The 13,352-nt window shown below is 44.4% G+C and overlaps 1 protein-coding gene across 1 annotated transcript in view; it reads left to right on the forward strand.

Moving 5' to 3' along the window:
* The window catches only part of AQP11 (aquaporin 11), a 42,758-nt gene extending 30,236 nt beyond the window's left edge, over positions 1 to 12,522 (forward strand). The window contains exons 2-3 of the mRNA XM_038403638.2: positions 3,317 to 3,433; positions 10,600 to 12,522. Coding sequence (XP_038259566.1) covers positions 3,317 to 3,433; positions 10,600 to 10,652 — 170 coding nt within the window. The 3' untranslated portion in view covers positions 10,653 to 12,522. The remainder of the gene's footprint in view (positions 1 to 3,316; positions 3,434 to 10,599) is intronic.
* The last annotated feature ends 830 nt before the right edge of the window (positions 12,523 to 13,352 follow it).

Consider the following 13,352-nt stretch of genomic DNA (forward strand, 5'->3'; position numbering starts at 1 on the left):
CTAAAAGGTCAGCTACCATAGCTGATACAATTAGGGTCCCTGGGCTGGAGCCTGGAGTAGAGGGTGGGCCCAGGCTCCCCCCCCCGGCCTTTGCCTCCTATTTAATCACTGAGACTGGGAGACAACAGAGACTGTGCAAGGAAGGATAACTTCTCCTCACCTCCCTCGCAGGCTTATGACGAAAATGGCTCAGTAGACTGTGACCCTTGTCTCTAGAAAAAGAAGGGTTACGTGGAGGGTCACAGTGAGCCTCAGACTGGCGAAATCTGCCAGAAAACGCAGGACCCACAGAGGCAAGGAGAGAGCTTTTTCACAATATCTATAGTTAATTAGTCTCTTACTTATAGTTTTAGTTGTAGTTTTCCCCTTTCTTATTTAAAAAAAAAAAAGACTATTTTCTTTCCTCTCTTTTTACCTGCTTTGGACCCTTTCCCCCAACAGGGTATGCCTGGTTCACCAGGCTTCAAGAAGTGCCGCACCAAGAATATAACTAGATAAATTCATGGAAGATAGGTCCATCAATGGCTATTAGCCAGGAACCAGGATGGGCAATGATGGTATCCCTAGTCTCTGTTTGCCAGAAGCTGGGAATGGGTGACAGGGGATGGATCACTTGATGATTACCTGTTCTGTTCATTCCCTCTGGGGCACCTGGCATTGGCCACTGACAGAAGACAGGACACTGGGCTAGATGGACCTTTGTTCTGACCCAGTATGGCCATTCTTATGTTCTTATGCACCTGTAAAGAGGCAATCCCAATTGCAGATAAGCACCCTCACTGCATTCACTGCCTCTGGGAAGGCCACATACAACAGAAGTGTGGTCTTTGCCAACAACTCCAGCCAAGATCGCGCAAAGACAGAGCGCTCCACCAGAAGATCATTTTCATGGCGGCAGCTCTCTGGCCCCACCTGCTGGGTAGACATGCATCTTCCCCACTGCCTTCTACATCTTAGGGATGTGGGTTGAAGAAACAGGCTCTGGACCCTTCTCACTAATCATCTAAGAAGAGAGCAGGAAATCCCCTCAGTGAGCCCAAAAATAGCCGTAAGTGATCACCATCTTGCTCAGTATCTTCAGGATTGAGACCATCTCAGTCTGGCACCCATGCCTCATGAAGACCGATGGCAACTGGTACTGATGACAGGCCCATAGATCCAATGGGCCCGGGGACCAGGTCATGTGTACCAAAGGACAAGAGTAAGCATTCTAAAAAGACGCTCCTTGTACACAAGTCCACTTCTGAACTGCCAGCAACAGCTCACCTGGCACCAGAACGACCAGTGTGGACAAGGTCTCCTTCCCCCCCCCCCCAGCATTACCATTGATGCCAGGACGATTAGTACTGGCAGAATCTTGCCATTCCAGAGACCTCTGCATGCTGGATGCACCTGAGTCCCCACACCTTGGTACTGAGACCTCTGCACTGAGCCTCTACCAAGCATGGGAAGTATCCCCACTGTTATGCAATGTGTCTCTGCTCTCTAGTGAGGGTTCAGACAGTGAGCCCAATACCCACAAATGGCCCCATCACCAACATCTTGGTACAGCCACTCATGGACATCACCACCAGGCTCTGTGCAACCCCAATGGCCATATTGGGACCCCCTCAAGCTTTGCCTGAGAATCCTCCAGGCACATCTTCTTAGCCGCAGCATCCAAAGCTTTGGAACTGCCTCAAGACAGTAAAAGGAAGGAACAGGAAGCCAATACTGAAGAGGAAGTGGCACCAAGGATCATATTCTCCTCTTCTCCAGACAAAGCCATCATGCCTCCACCACCATCTTTGGCAGATGACTAATCTCTTCCAGGAGCTAGTGAAGAGGGTGGCAGACACCCTCCTGATACCACTGGAGGAAGTTAAGGATACCCACCATCAGCTTTTTGACATCCAGTCTTCCTGTTCCAACGTTGGAATGATTGTTAAGATGACCGTGTTGACTTTTTGAGCCTTGACAAACTTGATAGGCCCTAGAGATTGTTCGAACCACATACTCCATTCATTTTACCTCCCTACCCATACCACAGCACCCTTCCCTTTCCCTCTTCAGGGATCCTTCTCATGAGAATTTGCTATGACAAGAGAGAGATTGCCTCCTCCAGTTAGGAGCTATAAAACTATTTCCTCAAAATCTTTGAGGCAAGGGTTCTACTCTCGTTATTTCCTAATACCCAAAAGGAAGGGAGGTTAGAGACCCATACTAGACCTCAGAGCTCTCAACAAGTTTGTCAAGGCTTAAAAAATTCAAGATGGTCACCTTATTGATGATTATTCCAGCACTGGAACAGGGAGACTGGTTTTTGGCTCTCGACCTCCAGGATGCCTATTTTCACATCTCGATCATACCGGCTCATAGACCATTTCTCAGATTCACTCTGGGACACGACCACTAACAGTATTTTCTAAGTTTCAGAGTAGCAGCCGTGTTAGTCTGTATTCGCAAAAAGAAAAGGAGTACTCCTAGTATTTTCCAAGGTTCTCTCAGTGGTAGCCACTCATTTACGCTATCAAGGAATAACGATCTGCTAGACAGAAAGGAAGGAAAGACTGCCAGAAACAATGCACATTTTTTGAAACCATGCTTCCTCTCTTTGACCTCTGTCATGATCAGTAAGTTAATTATGTTGTTTTAATGTTTAATTTAATTTTTTTAATTTTTAAGTATAACTATTACAATACTGCAACTAACATTTAATTTATTTGTAGACAGTTGCACTAATTATGAAGACAAACAGCTCTAAGGTGGCCTGATGTTGTGGCAGTTGGAATGAATTGAGGTGGCAATGGCACCAATGATCCTCCTTTAGCCACACCTCCAGCTGCTGGCACAGGATCTGGGGATGGGAGGGGAGGGACAAGGCACTTCTAACAGGCACTACTACAGAAAGTTTCGCTGTCCTAGCAGCACCAGATCAGCGCATCCCAAGAGACTGACTATGCAAGGGGGCACTTGTAGAAGAACTGATACTATATAGTATCGATCAAGGACAGTCACAGAGATGGGGCTTATCACTATGCACTGGAAACTCAGATGTTGTCAGAAAGGCTGTAACTCAGCTCCCTGTGGTAGAGCATGTTTTTTAAATAGTTTTAAAAACAGTTCTGCCCAGTTCACCTGACCAGACAAACCAAATCAGAATTAAACTGTATTTAAAATCAGATCTGCTAGTGCTGTTTATTACCAATGTAACAAAACATACATTTAATATAGTATCATGGATTAACATTTGTGGCCCCATACCAAATATTTCTGCTCAAAGAAATACAAGTCAAGAGAGATGGTTTAGTTTAATTTTGTTTAAAATTTATTGCAGGAGGAAACCTCACTGGAGCAATATTTAACCCAGCACTGGCCTTTTCATTACATGCAAGTTGTTTCCATGACAAATTCTGGGATTATTCACTAGTGTATTGGATGGCACCTTCCTTAGGTAAGTGCCTTTATGCTTTTTTGCACTTAAAAAAAACATTGTAACAACACGTGATTTAGGGAAAGAAATCACAATCCTTTATTTTCACAATCTACTAGTTTTTCATTTCAAATTGAATCCAAAAAGCTACATTAATGCAATGTTAAGGTTAGAACTTGAATCAAGTCAGGACATTCAACGTTATGGTTCCCAGAGAAATCATAATTTGTCCTTGCATATATATGTAACCCTTCTGCCTGTCAGAGTTGACGGCAACAAGGGCTGGGTTCAGTATCTAAGGGTTCCATTCCAATAACACAATGCAAAACCGGCTCGAGCCCCTACCCAGTGACCTGGGACAAATATATACCATCCCCGCTGGGCGCCTCCAAGAGGCAATACTTCCCCTCTTGCAAGCACATAGTCCGAGTATAGCAAAAAGCCTTTTAATAACAGAGAGAAACAATGTGGCATTATGTTGGGGAACCACCACCAACAGGATTCATAACACAACCCATGAGCAAAAACCCACCCCAAGCAAATTGGGCCGTGTCCTTTCCCTTCGGTTCTTGAGTCCAGCAACCCAAAAGTCCAACGGCCCAAAAGTCTCTGTCCCTGGTCAGGGCAGGCCCAGAGTTTGAAAGTTTATCTGCAGAGTTTTACCTCCCAACCTGGGTGGAGATGGGAGGGGAGATTAAGGGGCACCTTACGTGGTCCAAAGCTAATTGCCACACCTCTCCCTGGGGCTCCGCTCTGCCAGCTGCCCCCATGAGCTGCTCCAGGCATCCAACAAACTGCTCTGCTTGCCATCCCACAAACTACTCCGCCATATATCTTCAGGCTCCCCTACCACTCAATGATTTCAGCTCTTAGTAAGTTTAGCTCTTTTGTGATTTCAGCTTGTAGTAGGGGAGCCTCAGTGCTAGTGCACCATTAGCCCAAAGTTAATTCAGCTCAAAAGCCTGTAACTAGACTCCTGCCCCCTCTCTCTATTTACTGGGTTTTGGAACCCATGACCCTTGCCTAGCAAGTGCTGCTTAGTTGATGGTGAGTCCCTCCATCATAACAAAAGACTGAGTACAGTTGCACTGTCCTTGATTCACATAATCAGGATAACAACAATTTATTCTTGCCCCAACAACAGAGAAACTGGGGCTCCTACAGCAGCCAAAGTGACCGTCTAGGCAGGATGGGTGTGCCTATGCAAATGAGACCAGCCCCTGAAGTTCTTTTCCACAACCCACCATGACTCACCACCAGATGTCAGGGTAGAGCTCATCCTGACTCTGCTTACATCCTCCTCACAGCCGAGAATTTGTCGTCCCGACGAATCACGCTCCTTATTATACCAATTCACTGGTTCCCTCTAAAGGGCCTCAGAAATCCCACTTCAGCTTTCACAAGCCTGTGTGCTAAGTGTATTGGCTCCTCACTAGTCACCCTAGGTGCCTCATAAATTAACCGTTTTACTGGTCTTCTTACCCTGTCTCGTCTATTGAGAATTTCTATTGCAGGGGTAGGCAGGACATCTTCTTGAGCGATGGATGGATCCCTCGGCTACTAGCATAGGCCCTTGTATCTCCAGTTCTGACTGTGGAAAGTCCAATGTGACTAGGGCCCCCTCCCCCTGGATGTCTCCACTGTCCAATAACCTGTGTGCATCATCACAGGGGGGTCCCATCGGCAGCACAGGAGTGCCAGTAACGGGCCTAAATACCTCTGCCATGGGGTTTAGGGCGGAAGAGGGGGAACTCTCTCTGGGTTCAGCTGATTGAGACTGAAATCTTGTCTCCATTCCAGGATACACCATGGTTGCGTCTTCCTCCTCAGACTCACTCTTGGATGTGCTGAATATGGGTAGGTTAGCTGCAGGGGGCCCACTGTCCGTATTGGATGGCGGCTTTGGTCTAGCACTTCTGTTCTGCCCGGCTGCCCTGTCGTGGCCCATCTCATAAGGGGTGCTTACCAATTCCCTCACAGGGAGCAAAAGGTTTCTATGCACCGTCTTTATTTTCCCTGGACCGTCTTCAGGTTTGATCTTCTAAACCGGCAGATCTCCCAGCTTTTCCATCACCAGGTGAGGTATTGCCTTCCATCTGTCAGCTGTCTTGTGTTTGCCAGCAATACCCAAATTTCACAGCAGGACTCTGTCCCCTGGCTGGAGCTCCTGCGAATGCACTCTAGCATCATATCGATGCGCAGTGGTAGCTAAGTGATAAGCATCCCGCAGCTTTTCTCTTAGTTGGGATACATATTGCTGATGAGTTTCATAGCTATCTCCATCCTCTGATACACCAAAGCACAAGTCTATGGGTAATCTTGGTTCTCGCCCAAACATCAAGAGATATGGGGTGAATCCCGTAGCATCGTTCTTTGTGGCATTGTAGGCATGCACATGCCTGGCTCCAGGTTGCCTTCTGCTCTAGTCGCAAAGTTCCCAAGAAATCTAATAGGGTTTGGTTGAACCTCTCTGGCTGAGGATCACCTTGGGGGCGATAAGGCGTTGTCCTAGACTTTTTAATTCCTGCTATCTTCAGCACCTCCTTCAGAAGGTGACTCTCAAAATCCCGCCCCGATCAGAGTGTATCTGAGCCGGGAATCCATAGACTGAGAAATATTTGTCCCACAATACTCGAGCGACGGTGGTGGCCCTCTGATCACATGTGGGATATGTCTGTGCATACTGTGTAAAATGGTCAGTCACTACTAGAATGTTCCCAACATTCCTCTTGTCTACCTCTACACACAAGAAATCAATGCATACCAGTTCCAAAGGTTTGGTGCTGGTGATGTTCTTGAGATATGCAGCCCGCGTGGGCAGAGTTTTCCTTTGAACACATCGAGCGCAAGTCTCACATTTCCTGCGAACATCTTCAGCCATTCGGGGCCAATAGAACCTACTACAAATAAGTTCCTGGGTCCTCTCCATCCCTAAATGTCCAAAGTCATCATGCAGGGCCCTTATGGCCAGGGCTCTGGACTCTTTTGGCAGTACTAGTTGTGCTCATTGCTTTTGTAAAGGGTTGGTGGTCATGTAGCACTTCCTGAATCAGTTTTAGTTTGGTCCATTCTCTCAATAGTAGTTTACCCTCCGGGTTAGGTGGGACAACCGCAGCTGGGCTTCGCCCCTCCCTTTTGGCAAGTAGTGTATCACGAATGTCAATATCTTGCCGCTGGGCTTCTTGCCAGTCAGCCGCATTGAGCATGGGCAAGGGAGATTGGTCTAATGCAATATAGTTCACTGAAGCAGAAGGCATGCATTCAGGGGGCAGGCCCAAAGCTTCTGCAACACATCCCTGAAGGTTCTCACGGGCTTCTGGCTCTCGGCGACTCACACTGCAAATACCCACGGATGGAGTGAGAGCTATCACAGCAACTTCTGGTGCCTGCGGACGCCTGGATAATGCATCTGCATCTACATTGCTCCTCCCTCATCGGTATTGAATGCTGAACTCATAGCTAGCCAAGGCGGCCACCCATCTCTGCCCTGTAGCATCCAGCTTAGCACTTGTTAACACATAAGTCAGTGGATTGTTGTCTGTCCACACCTGGAACTGTGCACCATACAAGTAGTCTCAAAATTTCTCAGTGATGGCCCATTTCAAGGCCAAGAATTCCAGCTTCTGGATGAGATAGCAAGTTTCACTATCAGACAATCCTCAGCTGGCAAAGGCTACAGGTTTACGTTTGCCTTCCACTTCCTGGTGCAGGACTGCTCCCAGACCCTCCAAACTGGCATCAGTCTGCAGGATAAATGGTTTGCTTGGGTCAGCAAAAATTAGGACTGGAGCATGAGTTAGGCAAGTAATGATTTCTCGAAAAGCCCATTCACATCTCTCATCCCACCGTGACCCAAATGGTTTGAAGGGGCATTGAGTTTCACACTGGGGTTTTACAATCAACTTGGGCTCAAAGAGGTCTGCTATCTTTTGTCCTTGCTTCACAACATCACCACGACTCGTTTCATTAGCAATCAGTATAGTCACCCTTTCCTGGGCTTCAGCAGGTAGGGTTATGACTCCACTGGGGACCAGCACTCTTTCAGGGAGCTCTCCTCCCATCGGCTGCTCTATCATTGCTAACGTCCCTTTACTGCCTTTCAGCCAGGTACTCATGCCAAGCACTTCTTGCTCCATCCTTGCAGGCACTACTAAGGGGGTTGTGCCCACGTACGTCAGTGCCCCAAGCGGTACCTCATCTGTGTCCCTTTTAGCGCTCTCAATTTTCCAATAGGCTTCAGCACAAAGTATATGGATCATCAGGGTATTCAGGTTCTGGTCCCCAGCCCGTCTTCTGCAGTAATCCGTAGGTACCTTGAAGAGACTGGAGTTGGTCCCTATCAGCACAGACACATCAGAGGCCCTTTTAGGGTCAGGGCATATTAAGGCAGCTGTGTCCACCTCTTCTCTTAGCCCAACCTCCTCTGGGAATTCCCGGTGCACTATGACGTACCTTTGATAGGGGTGTTCATCCATGCTGAGGCCGCACAGACCAAGGCCAGTCAGTGGCTGTATAGGCAGGTGCCTAAGCATCTGTTGGTAGAATGACTGAAATATAATAGTCACTTGAGATCCAGTGTCAAGCCCTGCTTTACACTCCATCCCTTCAATCCTCACCGTGACCTCTGCTCGAGGCCCTATCAGTCCTGCGGGGATCCCAGCTGGTCAGTCTTTTCTGGGGGAATCTTCAAATCCTGCAGGCCTGGGGGGTCCCCATCCCCAGACCTCTGGCAGCTACCAGATCTCTCCCAACTGATCCTCAGCTTTCCATACACTGAGGGGTTTTCTTCATTACGACACTTGGCAGCACTGTGCCCATCCTGACCACATCGGAGCAGAAGAATTGACCTTTCCCCCTTCACCTGGGTGAGATGGTGGCTCTAAGTGCAGGCTTCTCAATTGCCACAGTTTGAGGCTCCTTATTCCTGGAAGTCTTCTGCCCGTCAGAGGAGGCAGCAACAAGGGCCAGGTTCGGTATCTAGGGGTTCCATTCCAATAACACAATGCAAAACCGGCTCGAGCCCCCACCCAGTGACCTGGGACAAATATATATTGACCCCTGCTGGGTGCCTCCAAGAGGTAATACTTCCCCTCTCGCAAGCACATAGTCTGAGTGTAGCAAAAAGCCTTTTAATAACAGAGAGAAACAATGTGGCATTATGTTGGGGAACCACCATCAACAGGATTCATAACACAACCCATGAGCAAAAACCCACCCCAAGCAAATTGGGCCGTGTCCTTTCCCTTCGGTTCTTGAGTCCAGCAACCCAAAATCACCCAAAGTCCCAAAAGTCTCTGTCCCTGGTCAGGGCTGGCCCAGAGTTTGAAAGTTTATCTGCAGAGTTTTACCTCCCAACCTGGGTGGAGATGGAGGGGGGGTTAAGGGGCACCTTATGTGGTCCAAAGCCGATTGCCCCACCTCTCCATGGGGCTCCGCTCTGCCAGCTGCCCCCATGAGCTGCTCCATATAGTAGTAGTACATATGACTTAAGTGGATGAGATTGTATCTTTCATTGAACCAACTTCTGTTGGTGAAGGAGACAAGCTTTCAAGTTGACAGAGCTCATGCTTGTCTCTTTCACCAACAGAAATTGATTCAAGAGATAAGCATGAGCTCTGTGTCAACTTGAAAGCTGGTCTCCTTTACCAACAGAAGTTGGTCCAATAAAAGATATTATCGGACACATTTTGTCTCTCTAATATCCTGGGCCCAGCACGGCTACAATACTGCAGACATACATATGATGTAGTAAGGTTTGCTGTAGGGAACATAAGTTTGACTTGCTTGACAGTGAGATTTACATCTCAGCCTTACTGCCATATTAACATAGCTGTTGGAATTATTATTGGGGGGCGGGGTTTGGAGTTTTTTTTTTCTGATAAGAAAAAGTGAGATTGACTATGTGATCTTTGACTATGTGACCACTAATTTACAAATTTAAAGTCTGTATGCTCGCAGGGTGCTTGGAAAGGAACAACGGCATAATTCCAAATTGGTGTGCAATACAAGCAGATCCGTTTTAACTGATCAATTTTAAATTGACATACCTTATCTACTTTGGCTCTGCCAGAATGCTATTCCAATCTGATATAGCCGTCTTTCAGTTGGCCCTGGTGCCTCAGTTATAAAATTCTTGTTGTTTGAGATGTGGAACGTACTGTAGGACTGTACAGGTTCTAGAAAAATATCAGCCGCATGTGCTGGGTTCTGGTAGATCCTAAAAGGGAGGGTGAGCTGTGAAAGTGAAAAACAGCCTGAGAGAATTTGAAAATGGACAGAAATTGGTCAGCTGGTATCCATCCAGTTAGATTCTGTAATGCTTAATTACAACACCCAAAAACTAAGAAAGATGGATTTTTCTTAAATATTGGGCTAACTGCTCAAAATCACAAGAAAAAGGAGAACATCCAATATATTATTAATGTGAAAATGTACCTTTTCCTCCTCCTTATTGAAGTCCTGACTTGGCAGCTTCCACTCCATGAAATCTAAATGTGCCCTACTTTGGTGGTGATACAACTGTCATGGAACCCCACTGGAGGTTAGAACTGGCCTGTAGTAGTAAGATGTTATTTTTAAGTACAAAATGAGGATATTAAAAAAGCAAGTTAGCAAAACTGCACAAGACAGTACCTCGTTTTAAAAAACCGTTAACTTACTCTACTTCTACGTGTCAGTCCTTGCCTCCCCCATGGATTCAATGTGACATCACTAGCTTTGAAAAGAAGCTGGAAAGTCAAAGTATGGAAAACTGGAAATGGGGTGGAGGCAGAGTAAACTAAGTCAGTGTGCCAAATGCTCCTAAGCCTTGTTACTTGGATCAGTTGGCACATAACTTCAGAGTTTTTGGATTATTGTTATATTTTCAAGTCAGTTAAACTATATGCGCTCTGTTTGGCCTTTAAAAGTAGATTTTTCCACACAATTTCTGTCTTTTGAATAATCTATTCTTAGGGTAAGAAATCTGACAGGGAAGAATTAATGCTGTGATCTTCTACAGGTTCTGCAAGATTTCTCTTTGCAGAAAACCATGTTTGCTATGATTCTTTGCTTTTTTTCCCACCCGTCTCCACTGTTCTTTAGACTCTCAAACATATTTTAAAAATGCTTTTACTGTACATAGAACCAGGACTGTATGTTCCTCAAATGTACGTACTTAACTGCCTTTTTGTATTTTGTCCCATCAGGTACTGTACTTGTGGCCATTGTGTGGCGTGAAATCCTTCCTTTGATATTCTGAGATATTTTTAAATGGTGAACTCTAGAACTACACATGTTAAAAAGAGACTCTTAAAAACAGAACTGAAGGGCAGCACCACAGTACATAGAGGGAAGATACCAGGATACCAGGCATGGAGAACGCTGATTTCCTTCCAGGCTTTCCAGATGATTTTATTGTTTTGAAATACAGTGTTAGAACTTTATAGTAGAACTTAATTATATAACAAATTGGTATGGTGAGAACAAGAATGAAATTGTTTACCACATATTTCTCAGTTAAGCCATGTATATGAAGAAAAACACTATTGCAAAATGAACTTGTCACTTTAAATTTAATCCAAAATGCCATTCATTGACCTTTCTTCCAAACCTATATAAAATGTCAATTGTAGAGATATACAAAAGCTATCTGAAGTAGTTAGGTATCTGCCACTACTGGTTTAATTACGTCAGGCTCTTATCCATATATAATACCCACAAGAGAGGGGATGGGTTCTCAAAATTTTATTCTTCAAATGATCTCTGCATATTCCACTTGTGGCATATGTAGCCTCTGCAAGGGGGTAGGGTGGGGCATGTGGCCCCAAAGGATGCTACGTGCTAGAAAAATTCCAAAGCTTGATACCAGAGGCACCACTTCCCACAAGTGTAAACATACAGAGGTGACACTCGGTAAAGATAAGTTACTGATAAGTACTAACCCACCTTTTCCTTGTGACAAATCTGCCTCCTGCCACCTCGCTATTGTTTATTGGCTCATTAGGGCCCAGTCCTGCATGATAGTAAAAGTTGCAGAATCAGGCCCATACTCCAGTTATTTTTGTCTCTTCTTCTGAGTACTAAGTAATTAATTCTTGGTCCTGACTGACAGGAGCTCATTTTCTATGGTTAACTTTGCCTAAAACTAATCAGTATTATGAGCATGAGGAGTCCGATGGAAGAATTTATTAATACTAATCAGACTGCATACTCTGATGACTATTCAGAGAGCTTGAATCATTTGTGATTCTATTATGTCTCTTTAAAAGCTCTCAGTGGGCATGTTTAGGCTTTAGTATTTTTCTTTTACATAGAGCAGCTGCCATATAAAAAATAACCAGCAGAGCAGCTCTGCTGCCTCCGAAAAAGTACTCCTGCTGCACACCAGGCCAAACTGGTCAGAGTACACCTTTGCTTGTGGTGAAGGCCACCCACAGGATGTGAGCATTCCACAGTACTGTTTGCATTGTCAGATGGCATTTTTCTCTCTATGCTTTTATAATATCATTAACATAGAAAACACTTTGTCCCTGCTCATCTGTGCAAAAACATAATTGTTTAAAATTGCATGTAGATGGGCTGGTTGTATTTCTCCATTTATGTTTAGCAGGTTTGAAAGGGGATAAAGTTAACAAGTTTTATACGTAAATGAGATACTGAAGCATGGGACTCTCAAAGGAGTCAGGAGATTTTGCACTATTAGATTCTGGTATAAAACAGTAACCCCACCCAGACTTTAAAAAGCTATAAAGTGAATATTTTATGGATACCATTAGATATTTTGCCTGTAGCTGCTCTGATTAATTTTTAGAGCAAGTGGTACTGCCACAGATAAGCACATTTTGCCTTTTTTGTTTTAAATAGCTGTGCATATATAAGATGTTACAAATGGCCTTTAGTCTCTTGGCTGTTAGCCTTATCTCAGCTAAGTTTCCTCTCGACTTAAGATGAGGAGTGGGTTTACTTCAGAGCCAATCCAAGTAGTGCTGTGTTACTAAGACATAAAACTGAAAAACAAATGTCACCTCATCAACATACTTAGTCTGCATTAGTCCAGGTCTGCAAATGTTGCAAACCCCTGATCTTTCTCCCAGCTCACAATATAATGCATTTAGGAATAGCCAGAGAGACATTTGAAATTATTTTTGACATGTTGCTGTTAGGGATTTCCAGAATCTTTAAGATGACTGACAAAAAGAGATGATTCACCTCTAATTCATTTAAAATCTTAAACAAAAAAATAGTGAGACCTGCAAAACTGAACTCTGAGCTGTAACCTAGACTCAAGATTAGAGTTTAGCAAATTATCAGTATTGACCTAATAATATTGGTCTGTTTACAGATTTGATTCTTGCTAGTTATTTTTCTTGCGATTTTAAATCTGTCGTCCTTTGGTAAAGTGAAATTGCTACTCAGTACAGTCTTATATAAACAACACAAATCTGTTAACACCAAGATTACTTAAGGGATGATGCATCAAATTGCCCACAAAGCAAAAAAATATTTAATCAATATTTCAGAAATATAAAGCTATGGATGAATAAAATCTGCCTTTTAAACATTGAAATAGAAATTCCTGGCCTTGATTACACTGCAGACCTCATCAGATTGTTTTTGCACTATAAAAGTACTTGGTACTGAATGAACTAAGCCTTAGTGAACAGATATTTTTCTTAATCTCTTATTTTTACAAGTGTTCTGGAGATAAATTCTATATTGTTAATGCTTTCTTCAGATAACTTGTTTTAAATCTAGTGTTTTGTTCTCAATAAAATCTTTGCTTGTATATTTTTCCTTGCATTTTAGATACACGTATTCAGAACTCACTATGAGATGACATGACTACTAACCTAATGCCCAAACTTTCATACAATAGGACCCCAGCACACGAACATTCGCTGCTGTATTTCTGTATTCAGTAACTTAAAAACAAAAAGCCTAGCTTGCCATGTGCCAGTGT

Source organism: Dermochelys coriacea, chromosome 1, assembly GCF_009764565.3.
Source record: "Dermochelys coriacea isolate rDerCor1 chromosome 1, rDerCor1.pri.v4, whole genome shotgun sequence".
NCBI classification, from domain to species: Eukaryota; Metazoa; Chordata; order Testudines; family Dermochelyidae; genus Dermochelys; species Dermochelys coriacea.